Source organism: Panthera leo, chromosome B4 (genome assembly GCF_018350215.1).
Source record: "Panthera leo isolate Ple1 chromosome B4, P.leo_Ple1_pat1.1, whole genome shotgun sequence".
In the NCBI taxonomy this organism is placed as follows: Eukaryota; Metazoa; Chordata; class Mammalia; order Carnivora; family Felidae; genus Panthera; species Panthera leo.
This window is the reverse complement of record NC_056685.1, coordinates 44,271,642-44,299,091: the sequence shown is the minus strand read 5'-3', so window position 1 is coordinate 44,299,091 and position 27,450 is coordinate 44,271,642. Positions and strand designations below refer to the sequence as shown.

At 37.1% G+C, this 27,450-nt stretch overlaps 1 protein-coding gene across 1 annotated transcript; it reads left to right on the top strand.

Moving 5' to 3' along the window:
• Positions 1-27,450, top strand: LOC122225347 (NKG2-A/NKG2-B type II integral membrane protein-like). Its single transcript, XM_042948281.1, has 8 exons — positions 1-209; positions 518-613; positions 1,068-1,121; positions 1,589-1,740; positions 16,970-17,073; positions 17,330-17,411; positions 26,350-26,449; positions 27,443-27,450. The coding sequence occupies exons 1-8, from the start codon at positions 23-25 to the stop codon at positions 27,448-27,450; spliced, it is 783 nt and encodes a 260-aa protein (XP_042804215.1). The 5' UTR covers positions 1-22.

Below are 27,450 nucleotides of genomic sequence, written 5' to 3'. Positions count from 1 at the left end.
CTGACACTACTCAGCTGCAGACATGAACAACCAAGGCGTGACTTATGCGGAACTCCATCATGCTAAGGGCTCAAAAAGACAGCAAGTGCAACCTAAGGGCACGAAAAGTTCCATTTCAGTAACTGAGGAGGAGATAGCCTATGCAGAATTAAATCTTCAAAATGCTTCTCGGGACCTTCAAGGGAATAGCAAGAACTCTCCCTGCAAAGGTAAAACATTTAATGCAGACAAGTATGTCTGTTTTAGGATTTGAAGTTGGGGTGTAGGGGTGTAGGGAAAGAGTAGGAAGTGATCTCACATAGTTTTCATTTGTGAGGACCAGAGCTGGAGGTTGGAATATGGTATTGTAATTGAACGCATTGGTATATTCTGAGAGAAGATTCCAATGATAGTGATGGGTTTGAGGTGCAGGTTATTGTATGTGATTCCCTGTGCATCGTCGGTTCTCTTGCTTGTATATCTCCTAAATGATTGTTTCCAGGCATCCTTTCTCAGTGTTTGCATTTCTCTTCCTACTACTCACCTTCATGTCCAGAGAAGCTCATTGCCGGTATCTTGGGAATCCTCTGCCTCGTCTTGATGTCCACTGTGGTAACAATAGCTGTTATCCCCTGTAAGTGTGTGTTTCAATGACTAAAAGGGAATTTTTCACTTTACTGATCATTAGTTCCTCGACATATTGTGTTACACTTTGAATTTGTTATCTCATTTTAATACATGTGTGCTCTAAGTGTGGAATGATCATTTAGAGGTTATCTAAAGTAGAAATAAGAGAATAAATACAGGGAGAATTAAACACATATTTGGATTTAATAACTCAAAGGCAAGTCATATAAGAGACTTTTTGGTGAAATATGCATTAATTCTTGAGATTGCTTAAACCAAATATTGTAAGAGATGGTGAGGTTTGGTTCTTTAAGCTTTTGAAGTATTTCCCCCCTCATGTTCATTATTTTATTAAATTTGTCTGGTAAAATAGCACACCCAATTTCAAACTAAGAAACTCAACATATTATGATTTATTTTATTTAATATTATGTTTTTTGAGAATTGTTTTAATGTTCTAGCTACTGAAGGACCAGCGCAGAACAAAACATCCCTGGAAACAACAATCCAGAAAGGTACAATATCCCTTGCAAAATTCTACTACTAGTTTAGTGTCTTTCTATCTCTATCTTAAGGTAGGTAATAATGATTATAGAAGAGTACTACTTCTTAGACAACAATATGAAGAAATACTCATTTAAAATCACCATAGCCATTGTTACCAATTGCTTCACATTTCATCCTCCTATAACATGATAAAAGATAAATCATTCCATAAAGCTGATTTTGTTCAGTGACACTCAGGACATGTATAGATGGACATTTTTGTGGTTGCTTTATTTGGGCACATAGATTAGGGGATGAAAGCCTGATTCTTCTCTGAGTGTGTGTGTGTGTGTGTGTGTGTTTTGTTTTAATTTTACCAGCTGGTGAGGGTATATGAATATGTTATGTACACATATGTGTATCCATATACAGTATGTAAATTTTCATTTTGTAATATTCAAAGCTTTTTCGATAATATCTCGTAATCTCTCTCCAGCGTGTCTCTGTTGTCATTGTCCGAAAGAGTCGTTTACGTATTCCAACAATTGCTATTATGTTAGCACTGAGGGAAAATCGTGGAATGAGAGTTTGACGTCCTGTGCTTCTAAGAAATCTAACCTGCTCTACTATGATGATGAAGAGGACAAGGTAAGTTTTCAAATGTTTCCAGATTCTATTAAAAGCTTGTCAGTTAATGGGGTGCCTGGGTGGCTCAGTCTATTAAACATCTGACTTCTACTCAGGTCATGATCTCAAGGTTGGTGAGTTCGAGCACCAGATCAAGCTCTGTCAGGCTGACAGCTCAGAGCCTGAAGCCTGTTTCAGATAATGAGTTCCCTGTTCTCTCTGCTTCTCCCCTGCTCATGCTCTCTCTTTGTCTCTCAGAAATAAATAAACATTAAAAAAAATTTTTAAAGCTTGTCAGTTAATATTATGCTTCCAGAGTTCACCAATAGTTTTATATGTATTTGTAGTTTATTTCTTTTAAAGTCTTTAATATCCCATGGTTTGACTTTCTGACACATTATTTATACTTTTATACCTTGAATGTACTTTTGATAATTTCCAGTTCTTGCTTTTCATAGAAACCTGTTCTTCTGGGAATGCTCTTTTGTCTGAAATTAACTTTACTATTTCATTTTACAACACATCAAGGAAACTAGGCGTATGATTGTACACATTGATTACAATAGACTTAGAATCACACAATTCTAAATTACATTATGAGACAGAAGTTTAGAGGCTTTACCAGGCCTGCCCATTTTCATTTTATGAAATATCTCTGCTTATTTTGGGGATTTTATCAATGGAATCATTCAGGGTGCATTTTTATGTGTGTCTCCCTTCTCTCCCAGGTGCTACCTGTAATCTATCTATATTAACACATTTGTCTATAGTTTGAGAATTTTCACTGCTCTCCTATGAATATGACATTTTAAAAACCATTCTCAGAAATTTAGTTCCTTTTTCGTATGTGGGTATTATGAATAAGTATGCTAGGAAAAGTCTTTTCTTTGTCTTCCTCCACCTATCATATGTATAATCATTTATTACACATAGCGACGTATTAAATAGTATATTTAAGTTATATAAATGTTATTGGTTTCATAATAAAATAAAAGTGTATAAATATACCATAATTGTATTTACATATGTTCATACTACACTACCCTGTAACCATTAGTATGAGCTTGTACAGTCATGGATATGTGTATATTTCAATATATTGAATTATCTCTACATTTTTCTATTTTATTGTGTAAATGTACATTATAGCAAATCATCCTTTGATCCCAAACTCCATAAAATTAATTAGTAAGTTCTGATGGTTATAAACAATACCATTTACCTGGGTTGTAAAGCTTAAGGCGATTCTGTTTTATGGGATAAGGAATGCTGGGTTGTGTCTCTTGCCCATTTCTCCAGGGCAGTGTCTTCTTTTCTCTTCTTAAAAGTCGCTGTCATATTTTAGATACGAGCTCTTTTTTGAGATTTTAAGATGCAAATACTTGTGACATGCATTTTTACTCATATTGGAGTCTTTTAATGATCAGAATTTTAATGTTCCCATGGTCCTACTTAGCGTTTTGTGTCTTACAATGATTATTAGGGATCTATTTCAGAAGTTAGCCAAAGTTCATGAATATGATTTCCTCTATTACTTTCCTGGATTTACCTTTTTCTTTATTTCTTTATGGTTTTAAGGATGACTTATGGTTTTAATTATGGTTTATGATCCAATTAGAAATTATTTTTAGTGATGCTATATTTCTGATGCTGTGAGATAAAAGTGAAGGTTATATTTTTCTAAATTATTATGCTCTATTGACAGAGCATCATATAGCAAAGCAGGTCTTTTCTTCATAAACAACTTCATATACCTAAAGTTGTATATAGGTACACATATGATCTAATCTCCTTCATATAAAGAATATAGAGGGTGCCTGGGTGGCGCAGTCGGTTAAGCGGCCGACTTCAGCTCAGGTCACGATCTCGCGGTCCGTGAGTTCGAGCCCCGCGTCGGGCTCTGGGCTGATGGCTCAGAGCCTGGAGCCTGCTTCCGATTCTGTGTCTCCCTCTCTCTCTGCCCCTCCCCCGTTCATGCTTTGTCTCTCTCTGTCTCAAAAATAAATAAACGTTAAAAAAAAATTTAAAAAAAAAAATAAAGAATATAGATATTATATATCTTTATACAGATAATTGTATATTCATAGATCACAGTCTATACAGCCCATCACAACTCACGGCAGTTTGAGTAAAACACAGAGACTTATTTGCCTCTATGGACCCTTACCGTGTCCTATTTATACTGTAAGTGCCCTAAGTATTTCTCTACTTACATTGAGAATCACATGGATGTTACAATTTTGCTTCAACTGATAATTTTGCTTCAAATATCAAACAATTTAGAAAACCCAGTGAAGGAAAGTCCATTAGACCTAATGAGAGTTTTATTCTTTCTTTTGTTCTCATTTTCTTCCTGATGATTCAAGAGGCCTTCTTTTACCAATTTTTCTCTTTAGGAGTTCTGTCAGAGCAGGTCTGGTGGTGATACATTTTCTCAGTTTTCCTTTATCGTAGAATGTCTTGATTTCCCCCTGCATGCCTGTTGATTTTTTTTTGGTGGATAGTTAATGCCTTTTATTTATTTTATTTTTTTTAATAAAAAAAAACAGTTTTTTTTTTTATTAGAATCACCCAGTTTAGTGTCTAAAACTTTTCTGTTTATCAAGCATGCCTTTTTTTTCTGTTATTTTGACCAGAGAGAAAAAATATTTTGGAGACTTGGGTGTGTACCTGTTGGTGTCTGTGGTTTGCTAGGCTCTCTGACACCAGTCTATGTGAGGTAGAGGGAAATTCCGGAGAGCTCACCATGCATTCCTCGGGTCTCCAGGGCTGGGATTTGTCAGCTTTCTCGTTACCTTTCTGAATCTTATGCCATCGTATGTGTAATGCTCAGGGATTGTAGCTGTATTGGTGGGAGGACTAGGGAAAATGCTATCCACTCTATCTTTCCAGAACAGAAAGTCTGGTGTGGGGTGGCTTTCATTTGAATGCTCCTAAGATTAATAGTGTTGGACCTATTTTCCTGTACTCACTTGCCATCTATGCATGGTGTTTGGTGACGTATCTATTGAAATATTTTGCTAATTGTTTTACTTTTTTTCATTGTGTTTTGAGCATTCTTTATGTACCCTGGCGGCAAGTCTTTTATTAGATGTATGGTTTTTTTTTTTCAACGTTTTTTTTTTTATTTATTTTTGGGACAGAGACAGAGCATGAACGGGGGAGGGGCAGAGAGAGAGGGAGACACAGAATCGGAAACAGGCTCCAGGCTCCAAGCCATCAGCCCAGAGCCTGACCCGGGGCTCCAACTCACGGACCGCGAGATCGTGACCTGGCTGAAGTCGGACGCTTAACCGACTGCGCCACCCAGGCGCCCCTAGATGTATGGTTTGTAAATGTTTCTTCACAAGTTTATGACTGTCTTTTCTCTTCCAAGAGCAGATATTATCTGGATGGACTACACTTCATCAATATCTTCTTCTATGGATGGTGTTTTTGGTGCTCTATCAAATCTCTAGCCAACTGTAGGTCATGCGTTTTTAATAAAACATTTGAACGTTTTTATGTGTGATCAATTTTGAGCACTTTAGTGTAGTATAAAGCATATAATCATTAATCATATTTGATAGTCCATTGTTTCCAGAACATGTGTTGGAAAGACTATACTTTCTCCACTGAATGACTTTGCATTTTTGTGCAATTGTGCATTTCATATTGTGTGGGTACAAATGTTGTCCTTTCTCATCTGTTTAATTAATGTCCTTATGTATTTTTATGTCTGTTTTGTACTTTAAAGATCGTCCTTTTTATTTTAAATGTTTCTTAATTTATTCTGAGAGAGTGGGAATGCAAGCAGAGGGAGGGGCAGAGAGAGAGAGGGAGAGAGGCAGAGAATCCCAAGCAGGGTCCATGGTGTCGGCACAGAGCCTGACCTGGGGCTCCATCTCAGGAACCATGAGCAGTAATCAAGAGTCAGAAGCACAAATGACTGATCTACCCTGGTGCCCACAAAATTGCCCTTTTTTAAACTGTGAATTTATTCAAGTTCATTTTCAGAGTTATGCTACCTATTCAGGATCATTACATGGATGTTTCCTATTCATTTCTATCTTTCTAAAGGTTTTATTTAATGTTTATTTTTTATTTATTTATTTTGTGTGAGAGAGAAAGTGCATGGGAGAGGGTCAGAGAGAGAGAGAGAGAGAGAGAGAGAGATGGAGACAGAATAACTTCCCAGCAGGTTCTGCTCTGTCAGTGCAGAACCCAATGTGGAGCTCAAACTCACAAACCCTGACATCATGACCTGAGCCCAAATCAAGAGTTGGACACTCAACCAATGAACCACCCAGACACCCCTTTAGAAAGGTTTTTTAAAAATAAAAAGAAATATTAGTTTTATCATTTACCTTCTGTGTCACGGATCACATCAATTGATCTTCTTTGCTAATGTGATAAATGAAGATTATTTATGGCATTTCAAATGTAAATACAACAGGACACTACTTCAATAAATCTACTTATGATTGTCCTGATATGTAATTTCCTTCTTTTTTTTAGTATTCCCATCAAAATGTATATGACACATATTTTATTAGCCTCCTTTTCTGACCCTACAATTATTTCTTTTTGCTTTTTAAACTGGCATTACATTTTTCTTTATTCATAAACATCTAAATACTTTCTAACTGAGTGTGAACATTTTTCTGAATTACAGAAAAAATTGTATTAGAAATTTTACATTTTTAAAATTTTTTTTTAACGTTTATTTATTTTTGAGACAGAGAGAGACAGAGCATGAACGGGAGAGGGTCAGAGAGAGAGGGAGACACAGAATCCACAGGCTCAAGGTTCGGGGCTGTCAGGCGGGGCTCGAACTCACGCACCTCGAGATCGTGACCTGAGCCGAAGTCGGAGGCTTAACTGACTGAGCCACCCAGGCGCCCCCTGTATTAGAAATTTTAAGACATTTCTGATGTTTTTATATCTATTTCTTTTGGTTCACAGGTTGTATTTGGTAGGATTTTTTCCAATGTTCCGTCTAGTTTTAAATATATTCTCATTTCTTCATAATATCGTCCTCTGATACTTTTACTGTGGTACAAGGCACATACAGATGGGTCACATGGTACACGTGCCAACAGATGGCCGAGTTTTCAGTGTCACCACTGCGTGGAATGAGAAAATGAATATTACCAACACTGCGAAATGCCCCTACCAACTTCTTGTCTGCCTTTTAAAAACACTTTATAGAAATAGAATCAGAGAGTATGCATATTTTATTTTTAGCATTTTCAGGCGAAGCCAAACTTGTGTGGTTCATCCATATGTAGCTGCATGAAGTTGTCAATGGTCCACATCTCTTTGCTGTTCTGTTGTCGGATTGTCCTATGTTGCATTCGCCCATTCTATTGCGGATGCTCTTGGATATTTGGGTGTTGGTCGTTTGGGGCTGCTTTGAGTTATTCTACTATACATCCTTCATGATCAGCTTTTAGCTAAATGTATGTGTGTCATTTCTTCCTTCTATAACCTTACCTGGCTCCTCTCATTGCTGCTTGAGAGGGAAGCAATTGAGATCTTGCATTGATAACATTCTTCCTTTGTGTGTGATTGACAAAGGTACCCATTGTCTGTAAACACTACTTTAGCTTCATCTTAAAAGCTTTGATGTATTTTAGGTTTATTTTCATCCAGCACAAGGTAATTTCTCTCACCCAGTACAAGATAACTTTCCAAGATTTCATCTTTGAACTGTAAATGTTTCATAGTCACTCACTTTCCACATGTTAGGAAATTTCCCAGATTTCGTTGCATTGTTTCTTCTCATTTATTTCCTTGTCTTCAGAGGAAATACTTTGAATATTTCCATGCTTCCATCCTTAAACTTTTTGATCCCTATGGATGACCTAGAACACTTTCTATATATGTCAGTTAAGTCAAGCTGGTTCCACAGTTTTGACAGTCTTCCACAGTCCTCCTACTTTTGTGACAAGCTGGTTACTTACTGAAGGAAGAGATTTCAGTCTTCAGCTATACTCATTGAATTGTTTATTTCTCCTTCTAATTCTGTCAGTTTCTATTTCATGTGTTTAAGGGTTCTGTTCTTAGGTAAATAATGTATGTTTATAATTGTTTGATCTTCCTCTTATATTGACAGCCTTAACATTTGGAAATGTTTCTTGTACTTTCTATTAATATTTCTTGTTTTAACAGCTGCTTTGATATTAGAACAGCCATTTCTGCTCACCTCTTTGCTTACTGTTAGTAGGGTCTACTTTTTGTTATCCCTTTATTTTCACCTATTTGTGTCTTTGAAACTATAGTGTGTCTTTTACAGGCAGCATATAGGTGGATATTACTCTTTTATTCAGGATGACACTTTCTATCTTATAATTGGAATATTTTTTAATTCACATGAGTATAATTACTGGGATATTTGGATTTAGGTATCCCATTTGCTCTTTATTCTATACTTATGTCTTGTTTTCCTCTTCCACTTTACCTGATATCTTTTTTATTCAACATATGCTACATTAGTGTTCCATTTTACTTCCTCTATTGTTGTCTTTAGTATATTCTTAAGTTATTTCCTTAGCAATAGTTGTAGGTATTACAAATCTATCTTTTGTTTGTTTTTGTGGAGATGATATTGGCATCTCACATTGCATACATTTAATGCTGACAATCTGTTCATTTGATAAATTTATGTATTGCCATATGATTACTATGGCCATGTTAGATAACACCTTTTCATGTCACATATTTAACATTTTTTTGTATGTGTTGAGAGAAGCTAAGAATTCGTCTTAGCAACTTTGAAGTTTATAATACAGCAATGTTGTCTGTAAGCATATGTTGAACATTACACCTCCAAAAATGATCTACTAGCTATAAATAGGTATTCTTTTTTTAAAAAAATTCAATGTTTATTTCTTTTTTGAGAAAGAGGGAGAGAGACAGACATGAGCGGTGGAAGTTCAGAGAGAGAGGGAGACAAAGAATCTGAATCAGGCTCTGGGTCCTAAACTGTCAGCACAGAACCTGTTTGAGCACAGCTCAAACTCAGAAACCATGAGATCATGACCTGAACCAAAGTCGGACGCTTAACTGACTAAACCACTTAGGAGTCCCATAAATTTGTGTTGTTAAACATCTTCAAAAACCCCCAATCCACAGTCCCTGATAAACGCATTCTAATCTTTGTTTTTACCAGTTCAGTCTATTAGATTTCATGCGAAAGACAATGCAATATTTGTCTATTTCCGTGTGATTTTCGTCCCTTACCATAATGCCTTCAAGGTCCATCCATTTGTTACAAATGGCAAGATTTCTTTCTTTCACCTGGTTAAATAATATTTCACTGTGAGTGTATGTGTGTGCCTGTGTGTTTGTACGTGTATGCATTTAACTTTATGCCGGTTGCCAGATACTCAGGCTCCTTCCATTTCTTGGCTATTGCAAATAATGTTGCAATGAGCATGGGTGTGCAGCTATACCTTTGAGATGCTGATCAGTTACTTTGTTTATTTTGAAAAAAATTTTAATGTTTATTATTTTTGAGGGGAGGAGGGGCAGAGAGAGAGGGAGACACAGAATCTAAAGGAAGCTATAGGCTCTGAGCTTTCAGCACAGAGCCCGATGTGGGGCTCATCCATATGAACAAAGAGATCATGACCTCAGCTGAAGTTGAACACTCAACTGAATGAGCCACCCAGGTGCCCCACTGATCACTTCCTGTAAACACATATGTAAGAGTGACATACTATTTTCCATTGTGGCAGAACCAATTTACATTTCCTCCAAAGGACTAGAGGAATTGCAATCCCAAAGGATTGCATTTCCATGATTCTTGATATTGAACACCTTTCATGTACTTATTGGCCATTTGTATGTCTTCAGAAAAATGTATACTGAGGCACTTAGCCCATTTTTTACATTGGATTCCTCTCTTTGTTTTTATTCTGTTATATGAGTTCTTTATATATATTGGATATTAGTCCCTTATCTGATATTGGTTTACAGATATTTTCTTCTCTTCTCTCCATGATCTCTCAACTATGTCTTTCCTTTGCTGGGAGAAGGTCTCTAGTTAATGCAGTCCCTCTTTTCTTTTTTAGTTTCTTTTGCTGTGATTTTTATGACTTATCCCTGAAATCATTACCTACACCAAAGTCAAGGGTCTTTTTCCTCTTGCCTATACCAGTGATTTTATATTTGTTACATATTTTAATGTCACCAATTTTTGTCTTTTTGTTTCAATTGAATGAATTCCTTTAGCATTTCTGTAGGGCATGTCTAATGTCTTCTGACACATGGCTTTAACAACCACCACTGGAGTCATGCTGCTGCTTTCCCCTGACTGCCATCTGTGACGAGAGTTGAAACTTTGATACACCATCCTCTAGGATGCCGGGAAAGTCTTTATCTCTACTTCTTTTCTGAATGACAGCTTTGCTGAGTAAGGCATTCTTGGTTGATATTTTTTTTTCCCCTTTGACCACTTTCAGAATGTCATCCCATTGTCTCCTGCTTTCTACAGGAAGAAGATCTTGTGAGATGATCCTTTTTGGGATCTGGTACGGCAAGCTGACCTCAGAGCCTTCTTAGCAGTATTGGATATGTTGCCCACGATCAGGCACAGATGGAACTACCAAAGCAACTGGCTTTTGGTGCATAGGTTCATTTGTTGTGGCTGTGGCACTGGGGTCTAGTTTGGCGACATGTGTAGATATTCCATGCAAACTGTACCTGTGTCTCAGGGTCTTACCATTGTGACTCTGGCTAGCAGAGGATTGTAGCAAGTACAGAGGCTCTGGATGACAAGGTTCATTGGTGGCTGGGGGCCATGGGCAGTGCGTGGTAGTGGCATATTCTGTGGATGGGGAGTCCAAGTTTCCACTCTGTCCCAAGTGGCAGTTCCAAGATAGCAGCAGCATGATCCAGTGGTGGCTTGTGAAAGCCATGTGTCAGGACCCAGGGTTCTGGACACTGACCTCTAGATTCTTGGTCTCCAATGACAGCTAAGGCTTTGAAGTGGAAGCTGAAAGTGTGTCTGGGGATGTAACGGTATAGCAGCAGCAATGAGATTCAGAGCCCTGCAGTTGGACCGGAGAGAAGAGACTCAAGGCAGTGGTGACTTGACCTACCAATGAAGGGTCAGAGCCTTGAGCTACCATAGGTGGAGAAAAGTCTTCAGGTGTTAGCCATGGCAGTTCAGAGTCTAGGCCTGGAGGGTTTTGGGGTTCCAAATAGCAAGAGCATCCTTCGCGATGAAGACACAGTGTCATTAAATGGAACATGGTGAGTGGGGCTCAAGGCAGCAAATATCTGCACCCATAGTGGCAGTTAAGGCACACCTTAGGATCTGGGGTCAGGTCTCAGGAAACAGCCCCAGTAATATGACACAATACCCTAAGCTGGGACCAAGAGTGGGCAAAAATCAGACACAGTTCTAGTCTTGTATACACGACGTGCTATGGCCACCAATCCCTAAGAGCAGAATTGGAGCCCTTGAAGGCAAGTCTCATCATAGCAACACCTCCAGCCTCTGGGAGGAGGTGTAGAGGGCACACTCTGGGCTGTTCCAACAACTGGGATTAGAATTGACGGGCCCCTTATGTTGCAAAAGCTGCAGACATCCCCATAGTTGAAGCTTAGTGGGTTCTCCTGCTCCCCTTCTTTCCATGAGGTGACTCTCCATGAGGGGATTCCTCCAGGTGCCAAGTGGCTCTCAGCTGCAGGGTTGGGTCATGCAGGCCAAATGCTTCCTTTGCTTTCCATGGGACCATCCTGGATTTTTGATCGGCACCAGATTTTTGGTGTTTCTTTGTTGTCTAGAGCTTTCCCTGAGCCGTTTTTAGTTTGAAGGTGTTTAGTTACTGTTCTGACTGATTTTGTGGGCAGATGAGCATTATGACCTCCTAGTCTCCATCTTGCTCATGGCACTCTTTACACGTATACAATTAACTGATTGTCATCTACGCCCCATGAATCCTGACTACTTTCCACTAAAGTATATTAAATTAGCACTAAAAAGCTCCTTTCCACCACCTATTATAGGTATGCCTCAACTTTCCAAAAATTTGGATTACCTCACTTTGCTTCTCTTGAAAGCCCTACACCAATACCAGTTTTTGCTGAACAACAGAAATCTGAAGGGGATTTTTGTGTTTAGGACAAAAGGCAAAAAGTGAAAATTGTGTTCAGGGCTAGTTTTACTGTTTAGTGTCAGCTCACACCCCAAGCAGCAAGATTCGTCCTGTCAAATTCATTTCTCAGAAACTGTATACTCTGTGTTATCAGTATCAAGCATAGGTTTGAACTTTATTTTTGAGTGTCTGTGCTTCATCTCAATTTATTTTGTGCATCCACTCACAAGGCGTGTCTTGAGGTGTCAGAAAAGCCTAAGGAGTTTATATGTGTTATGGGATTTGGGGGGGTGGTTGCTTGTTATATCAGGAAATGTCAATCATTTTTCCATGTAAATCAATGTTATTTGCTTTTTCACTTTACACCATTTCAGCTTCGGAATGTTTTCATAGGAACAATCTGCTTTCAGAGAGAACGGGAAATCCATCCTTCTACCCACGTTGTAATGAGGCCAGCTAGCACTGGTTACTGAACACCGGTTATTAATAAACGTACCTTCTCTGCTTTCAAGATTTCACATTAGAGACCTGAAGTGAAGCATTCGTGGTGACTTTGCAACACAAATATTAGTAACTGCTAAAATATATAAGGCATATGGTATACACCCGACCATACAGTGTTATAAGAAATGGCCTTGATAATCTTCTTTCTCAACATAATTCAGAGAGAAAAATACACAGGTTTTGAAATTTACTGACACATCTATCGTTTCTGCTGATCTCTATTCCTCCTCGTGGGTATGCATTACCATGTACATCAGTTACTTTTAGCTTGAAGATCATTTCTGAAAGGCAGTTGTACTAAGAAAAATTGTTAAGTTTTGTGTTTGATGTGGGGTCTTTATGCATCGTTTCTTTCTGAAAGACAGCTTTGCTGAATTATAATTCTTGTTTGACAGGTCTTTTTGCTTTGTTTTCTTTTGTTTTGGGTTTTTATGTGTGTGTGCCGGGAGTTGTTTTTTTTGTTGTTGTTGTTGTTTTGTTTTTTTAAGTATTTTCCTGGTGAAACTTATCTATTAATCATATTATTTTCCTAAATATACTGAGTTGTTTTTCTCTTTCTCTTGCTATGATCACCTATTTTTGTTGGCTTGCCTTTCATTTTATTCTTAAGCTGTTGCAAACAAAACAAAACACAACAAAACAACATTTACCACATTACCCATGTTAAAAAAATAGACTACTTTGTTAGAGAAGTTTTAGTTTCATAGCAAAACTCAGACGTAGCACAAGGGTTTTCTGCATTCCCCTACTGTCTGTGTGTCAATGCACAAGCAGTTCGTGGACTCTCTCATTTTCAAAATCCCTCCATGGGCGGTTCACTTGCTACAACTGATAAACCTGTACTGACACATCTTTATCACCCAAAGTCCATTGTTTACTCTCAGGTTTACTCTTGATGTTGTGCATTTTAAAAGTTTGCAAAAATATATAACGACACGTATGGAGTTAACAGAATAGTTTCCTGTCCTTCAAAATGCTCTGTGCTCCACTTACCCATCCTTCCTTACCGCTAAACCCTGTCAACCACTGATCTCTTTACTGTCTCCATAATTTTGTTTTTTCCAGATGGTCATATAGTGGGAATCATACAGTCTCACATCTTACATTGCATTTCACTAGATCATGCATCTTAACCAACGTAAGCACACATGTTAGGAGTGTTAACTATCACATTGTTGCCCAAAAGATATCTAGAAATTTCACCTTGTAAAACGGGAACTCAACTCACTGAACAATAATTCCCCTTCTCCTCTTTCCCCTTAACCCTGAGCAATCACTATTCTATTTGCTCTGTCTATCACTTTTACTACTTTGGATACTTCATATAAGTGGAATCATACAGTTTTATTTTTTACTTCGTATGCATGACTGGCTTATTTCACTTAGCATAATGTCCTGGAGTTTCATCCATACTGTAGTAGGTGATAGGATTTCCCTCATTTTTACAGCTGAATAATACTATAGTGTTATGTGTATACCAAGCTTTCTTTTTCCATTCATCCCTTAGTGGACATTTGGGTGGCTTCTACCCCGTGGCTCTAATGAATAATGCTGCAGTGAGCATGGGTGTATATATATATCTTTGATTTCTTGCTTTCAATTCTTTTAGATAGTTTCCTACATGTGGGATTGCTGATTCATATGGTAATTGTATTTTTAATTTCTTGAAGAAGCTCCATACACGTCTTCATAGGGGCTGACCAATTTACATTCCCAACAACTGTGTGTGAGTCTCCTCCTTTCGACCCTCTCACTGTCACATTTTTAAGAAATGTTTATTTATTTATTTTGAGAGAGAGATAGAGAGAAAGAGCAAGCAGGGGAGTTGCCGAAGGAGGGAGAGAGAGAGCATCTGAAACCAGATCCACGCCATCAACAAAAGCCCGATGGAGGGCTAAACCCACAAACTGTGAGATCATGACCTCAACCAAAACCAAGATTCGGACTTTACCAACTGAGCCACCCAGGTGCCCCGACACATTTGTGTGTGTATGTGTGTGTGTGTGTGTGTGTGTGTGTGTGTGTGTGCATGTTGCATCCATCACAATGAGTGTAAGGTGATAACTCATTGTGAATTTGATTTGCATTTCTCTACTCATTAGGTATATTGAGCATCTTTTCATATGATTTTTACCATTTGTAGATATTCTTTGGAACTTCGTGTATTTCATTTCTTTACCCATTTTTTAATTGTGTTTCTGGTGTTTGCTGTAGTCATTACTGACTTGTAGATTCCTTACGTATTTTAGATATGATTCCCTTGTTTGATATATGATTTGTAAGTGTTTTTTTTCCACTTTGTATTTTCATTGCTGATCATGCTGTTTAATGCACAGAAATGTTTCAGGTTGATATTGCCCACTTATCTACAATGGACTTTTCCTCTTGGCTCTGTGGTTTTGGTGGCATAGCCAAGAAATCATTGCCAAATACAATGCTGTTTAATATCCCCCCTTCTTTCTTTGAGGAACTTTATAGTTTTACATCTTACATTTATGTCTTTAGTTCATTTGGAGTTAATTTTAGTATGCAGTGTAAGTGTAAACATCGAACTTCATTCTTCTGCATGTGGGTAGTCAGTTTCCAAACACCCTTTGAAAAGGTCCATTGTTTCCCTATTGAATCGTTCTGGCATCCTTATCAAACCTGATTAGACCGATTATACGTGGGTTTGTATCTGGATATTTTTAAGGGATTGTTTCCATGGGAGATTTAAGATCTGTGTCTTTCTTTTCCTTCATCTTGCTGCTTGTATCCTGTTCCAGTCAGAACCATTGTACAGGGCAGGGGTATGGATTCTGTGGTAGATAATGTGGCGTAAGGCTGATGGAGGTGGAAGACGTGTCACCCATCCCTGATTTTCACATTGACTTAAGTCACTTCACAATCCACTCTGTTCCCTCAAGACTATTTCTTTGTCTGTATTTGCCAGTGTTCTTTGGTCATTTCATTATGATGTCATGAGACATGGATTTGTACGTGCTTATTCTGTTAGCAGTTGCTATGTCTCTGGTGTCTATAAATATTTTAAATGATATTAGTAAGCTGTTCATTCGTCGTACCTTAAGATTGTTGTCCTGTTTTTTTTTTTCTGCCTCTTTTTTTCTCACGTTCTACTTAGCCTGAAAGTGGCTTTCCTGACACTGTTTTGAAAGTCTCTGAATTCTGTAAATTCTTCTCTTTTTTCTGTCTCAACCCAAGATATAAATAAATTTTGTTACCCCTCCAATTTCATCATTTCTTTTCTATCGCATCCCAGATTTTCTGTAGAGAAAATTTAGTGAATTTTCCATTTCAGGTATGTATTTGTTCACTCAGATTCTCTGTGGTTTCTTCATATACTTTTATTTCTCTATTGATATTTCCTACTTGCTAAATTACTGCCATCACATGCTCCTGTAATTATTTCAACTAAGTTTTCTGTATAGTTTACATATCTTTATAAGTAGGACTTTTCAATGCTTTTTTCTAATATGTGCAACAATTACCCCATTAGAAGTTTCTATGACATATGCTTTCCCTTTGTTGGAAGATATTTTCCAATTTCTCTTCACATGTTTTAACTTTTTATGTAGACACTTTTTAAAATATAGCTTGGTATATATGCATTCTGTTTCATTTCTCCTAGATTTACTATGTTTTTTTTGTTGTAAAACTTTATGGCAGCATCTTCTCCACTGAAGTCTGTTTGCTGAAAGTTTTCTTCAATTTTTCGGTGTTCTTATTGCTTACCTTTGTGACCTTGTGACTTTGAAGCCTTGATGTTAATTACTAGTTGTTTGTTTGTTTGTTTGTTTTTTTAAGAAAGGATGTGTTCAAACACTGCAGGTCAGTACAGCTTCCACGTTCTTCAGTGTGACCTCAGTGCCTGTGTGTGAATGCGGGAGGGGACTGTTCAGACCTTTACTCTCAGTTCCCAAGTGTCCTTGTGCTCTTACTTTCTCCTGGGTTCCTCTTGGTCTTCTCTCCATGTGTGTCTTTTTTTTCCATAAGCTAAGAGTGTTGGAGAGCTAATGTTAACTCCTCCGTTATATTCTCACTTCCAGTGTCTTTCCATTATATTTTTGGGGGTCACAGTGCTTGACACAAACACCACAACCTCTGACCAGCACAAGTATGGGTTTTCTTCATCATTTCCGAGGGAAATCAGCACATGGAGCTGAAATTCAATGGGTACCCGTCCCCATCCCCAGCGCTGATCAGGTCTCCCCCTTTGGCGCCAGCACCCTTGCTCTTTGCAGTTTCTCCCACTTGTAACAGCTTCAGTCTTCTTATCACTGAGCCAGGGGTGGGCAGGTGGGGAGACACGGGAGCATCCTAGGCGAGAAGGTGACAAATGTGCTTCTGATTTGAATCTCCACTGTACATATTTCATAACTTACTAACCTTTGGTCCATTTTCTAAACTCTGAAATTGTTTTCACGGTCAGTTTGTCCTCTTCACTTAGTCCTACTAAGATAATTTTATACTTTCGTGTCTACTGTGTAACATTATATAATTATAATGAATTGAATTATAATGAATTGAAATTATATATTTCAAATTATAATTTGAAAGTGTGTACAAAGGAAGAAAGGATGAACTTTTTGTGTTATTACAGAATTCAAATGAATATAAGAGCTTGTATTTGACTCCCAATAAATTTTATTTTCTCATAGTTTTTGTTGAATTTACTCTCTATTACTACATGGATTAGAGGCTCCCAGAGAAGCAATCATAGTTCATCTGTGCAGCCAAAAGCCTTAACATTTTCTCCCGAAGTGTAAGTTCCATGACAACTTTTTATTTTATGCCTCACAAGAATTGTTCTTAGAAACAAAAACAACAATGTGTGAACAATCGGATAAACACAGTAGTTGAAGGTTTTCCAGAGAAAAATGGTATGGGAAATCTTGAGATTGAGATATATAAGTATGAGACAAAATGGATGGTTAATTCATCAAAATACTGTGGTACATTGTAAGAGATATAAGTAAACTTATGGTAAGATTAATGAGATATAATTCTCTGTATTTCAGGTTGTCAGTATCTTCAGAGATCAACAAGAATTGTCCATATATCGATTTTCGTACAGAAAAAATTAATTTTGCACCATGCTCAGTAAGAAGACGATATGTTTGTAAGCACCAGGCATTGTAGTTACCTCATTTTGGTAGAATGCAGTTTCACCATTGATAAGGAATCCATCACTCATTACTTCAACAGCCATACAATTGTTTTCGTTGCACATTTTGAAGATAATGTTTTTTAGTGTAATTTTCGATTCACAACAACTAAGAGGAAGTTCCAGAGAACCCTCTATTGCCCCTGTCTGCACACGTGCATGGGGTCTTCCATTATCACCATCATTCACTAAAACGTTTCATTTTTTATCAAGGATGAATCCGTATCAATGCATATATATCACCCAAAGTCCAACGTGTACCTGAGGTTTCATTCTTTGTGGTATAGAACTGTTTCTCAAATTTAATTATATTAATGTAAAAAATATATACTGAGGTATATATTATTTGTTTCTTAAGCTTTTGCTATTTAGTAACATTAATTATATGTATATGTCTGTATATATATATATATATATATTACAAATCATGATATTATTGTAAAAATTCTCAACAAAGTGAATAATTCCATTTGTATTTCCAAATTAATTAATTTGTCCTAACCCTTAAAGGACCTCAAATGAGGATTGAACCACCCAGGGTGACCAGGTTATCAGTCTGAAATGAGTCAGGAGACAGAAACAAGGGGACACTTGAAGTAAACATTTATCTACTTATAAGAGAAAGTTTACTAAAAGGAAAGGATACTAGTTAAAGAAAATTACAAAGAATATCCTAGAATTAAAGGACAGATCACTGAAGCCAGATCTACTCTCTGAAGATGGGATTCAGATGTCATTGAAGACGATGTGGCTACACACAGCTTCACGGCTGACAGGCTCACTGGATTGGCATGGGACAGATCAGCTCCACACTCCACAGGCTGAACTTGATTAGGAAGGACTCAGGCTGTGACTGGCACACAGGAAGAGCTCCCTGTCAGAGTGCCAGGAGGAAAGACCAGAAGACAGGAAACTGACAGATTGCCTACAAGAACTTGCTGGAGGACGAATACACGTGACTTCCTGTAAGACTGCAACTGGCAACCAAGCCATGGCGGCCAAATGAGAGACAACACCATGAAGCCAAGAAGAGCCCTTTCTGCTGCACTGGCTCTCCATTGTCTTTTACTGACAAAAGTCAACTTCATGTGAAATGACAAGAGAGAAAATGGATAGGATCTTCCACTGTTATCTGAGAACAGGGCACAGAGGGTGGATTTGGAGCTGAGAGTACTAAATGAACAGCCCCTTCAGGTTATCATAGAACAACCACAGGGATGCTGTATAAGACCATTCAGATCGGCGCACTTCCTCCGATGATGGAACCAAAGTGTACTCTCCAAATCTCTCTTGGTACCACACTATCAAAGGTTACACTCATTTTGAGGTAGAGATGTCTTTCTAGTTGGATAATAACCGGTGTCTTATTTGTTGTTTTCCTCACATGGATTCAAATATTTTGGAAAAGATTTATTTTTTTAATATTTTCATGCACACACCTCTGTCAGTCTTTACGACCGTGCTAAAAAATACTTTGATGCAAATAAATAAAATGTTCAGTAATAGAGAAAACAAAAAATTAAAATGTACAAAAATTAGTGTGGGTCAAATGTTTAGTTATTGCCAGAATTCAAGACAAACTTGAGTAATTTGTTGATGATTCAGAGATATTTCTACCCTTATTCAATTATAAGAGGGAAAGAGATTAACTTTGATTATTATTTGCAAACCAAATTCATATTTCACATATATTTATATCTGTGAAGTGAGACATATTCTTTATATTCTCTGTACATAATCCTTATAGTCTTCTAGAAAAAATTATATGAATATTCAAAATGAATTGAATATAGTTGTTAATGGGAACTGTAACTAATTACTAAAGTTGTGTTTCATAGTACCCAAGTTTGCAATGACATTGAAAATTACACATTAATTTTTCATTTACCTGTTTGTGGTTTGGCTATGTTATAACTGATCAAGGCTGGACTTGACTCCAGACTACATGTTATAGCTGATCAAGGCTGGACCTTACTCCGGACTGCATACACATTCAGCTCAGAACCCTGTATAGATTTCATTTTGAGAAGATTGGGCTGGCTGGTCTATGGTTTTATAGCAGAGATAACAGCTAGCAGAAATGTGTTTCTTAGTGCCGGGTCTCTGAAGTCATGAGCTATCACATTCCCACTCACATTACATTGTGAAAACAAGTGATCACATCCTTACATTATATTGTGAAAACAAGTCACATGGGCCAACTTCTCGTGGTTGTCTGTAGAGTATAATCTTTTCAACGTTGTCAGAGGGAAGAAATGTAGATTCACTGAAAATAACCTAATCTACCATTATAGCCATAGGAATGTTTTTTTATTATATTGCTTGATTTAGATAAGTTTGTAAAAGAAAATATGGATAGTTTCTAAAAGATATGTTTCCAAAAGTAAATGATTGGGAAAAGGATTAAAAATTTAGTACTTTCTTAACTTCCCAACTGGGTCTTTTTCTTCTGTGCTGAAAATCCTAAAGCAGTTTTCTATAGTGACAGACATAATGGTATAGGTGCTTTCACCACGGTCCTTGATCAACTTACAAATAAGGTATAAGCATAAAGGTGTAAAGTAAGGCATTGGCAGTGAACGTGGTCACTTCATGAAATTTCTAAGTGCACACCTGTAGTCCTGGGGCTCAGTTATGTAACTGCTCTGGCTCAGTTTCCTCTGCTAGAAATTATGGAAGAAATACTATCTTATTCATAGTTACTTGAAGAGTATTTGAACAGTACCTCTTGGCCCATGAGGGTTCACTAGATCTGAGTCGTTTTGGCTTAAGAGCTTGATGCTTTTGTGCCATCACCTGTGACATGATGATCTTAATTGTAACAACTTATGTAGGAATAAATAAAAATAAACAATATGATGCCGATAGATCCTTGAAATAAAGCCTAAGTCCATTAAGTTCTTCCTGTCTGTGATCTCTTCGTACTGTGCTTTTCCCAATGTTCAATAAAGGCCATTTTCCAATAAAACTGATGCTCTGTCTTCTTCCTTCCCCCCAGTGAAATAGCAGGACATCAGAAATGTAATCAGACAACCATTTTGACCATATACACCACAGAAATCTGCATCAAAAAAGGTGAGAAATTCAAGACACATCATGTATGGACAGTAGAGTAATTTCTTCCATATGTGTGTTTCATATTTTGAAATCAAGTCTCAATTACTGTTCTTTCGCTTATCGGCCAAGAACCCCAGTCTCCTCACAAAGTCTGTTATTTGGACATATGTAAAGACTGTCTCTTTTGGATTTGAAGAATTTGAAAGGGATTTTCAAGCTGCGACACGATAGCCTGTTTGATTAGTAGATTTGGGGATCCTACAGGGTCCAAGGTGAAGAAGGGATTGAAATGTCCTTTCCCTTCCAATGTTGGAGTATCCCATCCACACATATGCATCTGTTATCATAAAGAATGGAGAAAAATAAGAGATGCTGCTAAATACATTCTGATGTAGAACCCCTCCCAGTTTTCTCCCAAAGCATTTTTTACATTTCTACATACATGCCTAAAAGAGTGCAAAAATTATTACTTATACCCATAAGAAGCCATGGAAATTATTTATGAGCTTGGGTTAGGGGGATCCACCAACACCACTGGAGATATATAAATATGGAACATTATTAGGGAGATTATCATTAAGAATAAATTGAGAATAGAAAGAATCACACAGAAGTCAGGGATATCAAGATCAAATTGGTAAGTTTCTCTGTGTCTACCTTGTGAGATTATGCATACGTATTGTACATATTGGGCTCATTACTTTGGCTCCCATAATGCAGAAAGGACTGACTTGTGTATCCAGATTCTCTTGTCCCAAATTTACTAATATTAAAATTTTTTGTTCTGGTAATTAATGGGTGTAAAGTTGGAGATAAATCTCTAGGGGCACCTGGGTGGCTCAGTCGGTTTAGTGTCTGACTCCTGATTTTGGCTCAGTTCATTATCTCCTGGTTCATGACACTGAGCCTCACATCACATCAGGCTCTGCACTGACAGCATGGAGCCTGCTTGGGATCCTGTCTCTCCCTCTCTCTGCCTCTCGCTCTTTTCTCTCTCTCCCTCTCTCGCCCTCAAAATAAATGAAGTTATTTTAAAAAGAGTCCTTGAAAACTAATTCACCTTGCCATCATATTCCAAAGATATTTTCATATCTAGTTCATCTGTCGTACCTAGATCACTTGGTTTGCCATTATTAGAAATAGTTAGATACTTGATATCATAAAGAGTAAACTCTAATTACTCATATTATATTGAGTCTTTTGCGTGTGGTGTTTTTTATACTGCTAGGCATAGATTTCATTAAAGTTAAACACCAAAAGTGGGAACCCATGTTTAAAAGTGTAACAAAGGACAATATAAATTGTTTACTTTAAAACTTAAATGTGTATAAGTACAGGAATAGTAGATGTAAGTACCTCCAACTTCAGAAGACATTAGTGAATTTTAATGATTTGGCATCATTGATGAATGCTTTGGATTAATCCTACCTATATATAGAAAGAAGCAGTCAAACAAAACGAGGAGATAGAGAAATACGTCCCAAATGAAAAAAAAAAGATAAAATCCCAGAAAAAGATGGACATAACACAGAGATAAGCCATCTACCTGATAACCAGTTCAAAGTAATGATCATCCACATGCTCACCAAACCCGAGAAGGGTAGATGAACACAGTGAGAACTTCAACAAAGAAATGGAAAATTTAACCAGAGAAACAATCAGACCTGAAGAGTACAACGATGGAAATTAAAGACTACATTAGAATGAATCAATAAGAGATTAGGTGATGCAGAAGGATCATCTACCTGGAGGACAATGTAGTAGAAATCATGCAAGCAGAACAACAGCAAGAAAACATTAGTTTTATTTTATTTTATTGTTATTTATTTTTATCTTGGGGAGAGAGAGAGAGAGAGTTTGAAAAGGGAGAGGGACAGGAGAGATTGAGAAAGAGGATCTCAAGCTGGTTCCACACTCAGTGCAGAGTGGACGTAGGGCTCCTACCCTTGATCCTGGGATCATGACCTGAGGTGAAATCACGAGTTAGAGTCTCAACTGACTGAGCTACCCAGGTGTCTGAATTCTACAAAATTTTCAAGGGAGTTGACACCTCTGCATCTTAAATTAATCTCAAAAATGAAGACAATGGAAAGTTTCCAAATTCATTCCATATGGACAGCGTTACCCCGAAACCAAAACCAAACAAGGAAATCAAACACACCCAGACACACACACACACACCCCACAGTATACGCCAATATCCCTGATCACATGCAACAGTCCTCACTCAAGTATTAGCAAACTGAATTCCACAATACAAGAAAAGGTTCAAACACCATGATTGCATGGGTTTGTTCCACTTATGCAAGGATGCTTCAAGACCTGCAAATCCATCAACCTGTCACACCACGTTAACTGACTGAAACATCAAAATCATGTGGTCGTCTCAATAGATGCACAGAAAGCACTTGACAGAATTAAAAATCCATTTATAGTAAAAACTTCCCAGAGTGTGTAGAGAAGGAATTTCCCTTCATATAATAAAGTTCATATATTGCAAGCCCACAACTAACGTCATTCTCAACAGGGAAAAGCCAAAAGCTTTTCCTTTCAGATCAGGATCAAGACCAGGAAGTCCACACTTACCACTTTATTCAACACAGTACTGGAGGTCCTAGACACAGAGATCTGAAAAGAAAAATCAATCAAAGACATCCATGCTAGTAAAGAAAATGCAAAACAGTCACTATTGGCAGATGACTTAATTTTCTAGAAAAAAAAAATGAGACACTACACCAAAGTAACCTATTAGAATTAATAGGTGAAATCAGTCAAGTTGCAGGAAACAAAATTAATATATAGAAATCTCTTGGACTTTATACAGTAGTAATAATCTGTGAGAAAGAGAAATCACAACAATCCCATTTGTAATTGCAATTATAAAAATCAATTATTAAAGAATATTTTAACCAAGGAGGGGAAATTCTTACATGCTTAAAATTTAAGCTAATGTTAGAAGAAATGTGAGGATGACACAAATAAATAAATAGGAAGATATATACTGTGCTTATGGAATGGAAGATATAATATTGTGAAAATATCCCAGTTATGCAAAATGACCTATAGATTCAATGTAATCGTTAAGAAATACCAATAGCATTTTCACAGAACTAGAATAAATTACCTGAAAATTTGTATGGAACCACAAGAAACTCTGAATACCCAAAGCATTCATTAGAAAGAGGAACAAAACTGGAAGAAACATGCTCTTACATTTCAAAGTCTACTACAAAGCTTCAGCAATCCAAGCAGTATAGAACAAGAGACACATAGATCAAAGGAATGGAGTAAAAAGCCCAGAAATAAATGTGTGTCTATGTGATCAATTAAATGTGACAAGAAGGCAAGAAGGGACACAAGGGAAAAGAGAGTCTTCAGTAAATCGTGTTTCTAAAACTGGAAAAATATGTGTTAAAGAATCAAACTGGACTACTTGTTTATACCAAACCCAAAAGAAACCTAAAATGAATTAAAGCGGTAGGGGTAAGGCCAGCAACAATAACTCCTAAAGAAAGCATAGGCAATAAACTCATGGAGATGGTTCTCATTGGTATTCTTTTGGATCTGTTTTCATAGAGAATGGCAGCAAAATGAAAAATAAACAATATGACAAACCACAAGGCATTTGCCCAGCCAAGGAAACCATCAACAAAACAAAAAGGCTACCTACTGAATGGGAGATGATATTTGCAAATGATATATATCTGACAAGGGGTTAATATCCAAAATATATGAAGAATTCCTCCATCTTAACACAAAAGGAATGCAAACACGTGATTCAAAAATGGAGCAAGGACCTGAATAGATATTTCCTGAAAGAAGATATGCAGATCGCCAACAGACATGTGAAAGGATGCTCAGTATCACTAATCATCAGGAAAACATAAATCAAAACCACAATGAGATATCACCTCCCACATGTCTGAATCCAAAAAACATGAAATAACAAATATTGGTGTGCATGTGGAGAAAAGGAAATCTTATGCACTGTTGGTGACAATTTAAATTGGTGTCATCAGAATGGGCAACAGGATGGAGATTTCTCCAAACATTTTCCTCATTTTTGACACAGTTGATGGATCTAGAGGGTTTTATGCTAAATGAAATGAGTCAGACAGAGAAACCAAATACCATATGTTTACCTTATGATGTCAAAACAAAAAGAAACAAACAAATAAACAATAAACTCACATACAGAGAGACCAACTTTGTGATTTCTGTAGGGGAGTGGGGACGAGGGATGGCTGAAAGAAACGAAAGAAAGTAGGTGGAACAAACTTTCTGTTATAAAATAAATAATTCACAGGGATGTAAATTACAGCATGGAGAATAGAGTCCATACCATTGTATGAATTTTGTATGGTGATGGGTGATCACGATGATTTATCATGATGATCATAGCATAATGTGTATAAATGATGAATCATTATGTCTACACCTGAACTTAATGTGATGTCATATATCAGCTATACATCTGGGAAAATAAATACATGAAAATGAAAATAGTATTGTCAACCCATTTTGCCAAATACAAAACAAAACAGAACCACAGACCAAAGGAAACATGCACATGAATATGCCCAAAATTATTACCAAATCAAATCCAACAATGAACACAAAGGAAAAGAATTCCAGTGATGCAAAGTAGGTAATTTAGATATAAAGTTTTATTGCTTGGGTGTTCATGTTATTTATTTGTTTTATTTTATTTTATTTATTTTAATTTTTTTTTTTGACGTTTATTTATTTTTGAGACAGAGAGAGACAGAGCATGAAGGGGGGAGGGGCAGAGAGAGAAGGAGACACAGAATCGGAAGCAGGCTCCAGGCTCTGAGCCATCAGCCCCGAGCCTGACGCGGGGCTCGAACTCACGGACTGCGAGATCGTGACCTGAGCTGAATCGGACACTCAACCGACTGCGCCACCCAGGAGCCCCTAATTGTGTTTTAAAAGTACTTTTAAAAGTAGTTTCTCTGCCCTACACCAATATTTTAAGTGAAATTGTTAAACACTCATTAATTTTCCCCTAAAGAGTTAGACTTAGGCTTTTTGTTTGTTTGTTTGTTGATAACAAATATTCCTATTTAAATACAGACACCTAGTTACCATTGGAGAATGAATAAGTAAATAGCATGAATAATTATTTAACATTCAAATCTCTGGAATGGTGCTATTGCTGAATATTATTCAATGTTTTATCATTCCCTCAGGCATTTATTTTTTCCAGCAGAAACTTTAATAACCTATTTACAAATAATACAAATGGATTGTAGGTATATTCAAAATGAAGGTAGAATTTGAGAAGATCCATTCAGAAATTGATGTCTTTATGGCAGTCGCAAAAAATTGAAAATGTAGTCATTTTTCACTCTTAGTGTCAAATATAATTAAACACCTGTCGACGAGTTGCTGATTTTAGAATATTTTCAGTGAAATAGAAATGACATATCAAGGGCATAAGAAAAAGAAACACATAATATCTAGATGTAGCAAATTTGCCTAAAAGTAAAACATAAACTTCTAAGATATTTTACACAAGGCCTAAGTCCTCAGTGTTTGTCATTCAGATGGAAGCAAGTGAACAGCCTGGGTGGTTAAGTCTCTGACCCCAGTATCTCCTGGAACATAAAATTTGTCAGAGGCATTTGCTGAGGCACAAACTAAATGCCACACTGCAAGCTCAAAGCCTCTACATTCTGGAGGTGTGTGAGGAGATAAAGTGTCTTCAAAATAGCCCAAGGGCACGAATTTCCTGTTCAAATTTGAAGTGACACATTGATGAGAAATCTACTTTTTCCACTATTGCTTCACTCTCAGCTCTCACAGGGCCGGCAGGCTGTGAAGACCACAGATACTGTCTGGTTACGAGAGGAACCTGGTTTCCTCTGGACGTGCATGACTGTCTGGCCAACAGAAGGTATGTGTCACCACGGTCCTGCCTTTCTAGTAGTCACCCCAGTGAGTGGGAGATTATAAATGCTGGTGGGATGCACCTGAGGCACAGCTAATATACAATGAAATTACAGAGAACATTGGTATCTGCATTCCAACAATTCAGGGTAACAAACAAGAATGACTATGAAATACATTAGAGATCTTACAATATTCAAATTCTTGCCTGTGGAGAAGTCATTAAGAACATATGCATATACTTATAAATATAGGCAAATCAATTAATTTAAGGTGAGATCACAGAAGCATCAGCACAAAGAACACATGATTTGGGTTTGTCATCATTTGTCATCAAGAATGTATTATATATATTCGACATTGGTCCAGTCTTTAAACATAAATCCCTAAAATGAATCCATTATACCATAAAGGTGAAATGGAATTCCTGATACAGTTATTTCAATAAATGAAAGCAGTTTGATTTTCATAAAATTCAAGATGAGGTACATTGTGTAAAAATGTTAATTTAAACTTAACTATATACAATCCAAAGACTTTTTATAAAATTGAACAAAACTTGGCCAAGAAAGATATTCAATACTGAAAGACGCTCTTGTGTAATGAATTGTTACATGGTGTAAATGCTATGAATCAGTAATGATAAATGGTTACTGTGTTAAAAATATTTACAATTGGGGCGCTTGGGTGGCTCAGTCAGTTGGGCGTCCAAAGTCTGCGGGGGTCATGATTACACGGTCTGTGAGTTCGAGCCCTACCTCAGACTCCGTACTACAGCACGGAGGCTGGAGCCTGCTTCAGATTTGTGTCTTACTCTCTCTAACCCTCCTCCACTGACAGTCTGTCTTACTCTCTGTCTCTCTCTCTCAAAAGGAAACAAAAAATTGTTTTAATAAAAATTATTAAAATCACTAACACATTATTGAGAACTTAGACCACTCAGATTGAGTTTAAGTGCTTTATATGCGTTATAGTGTACGTCTTTTAATTCCTATTTTAGATTACTAA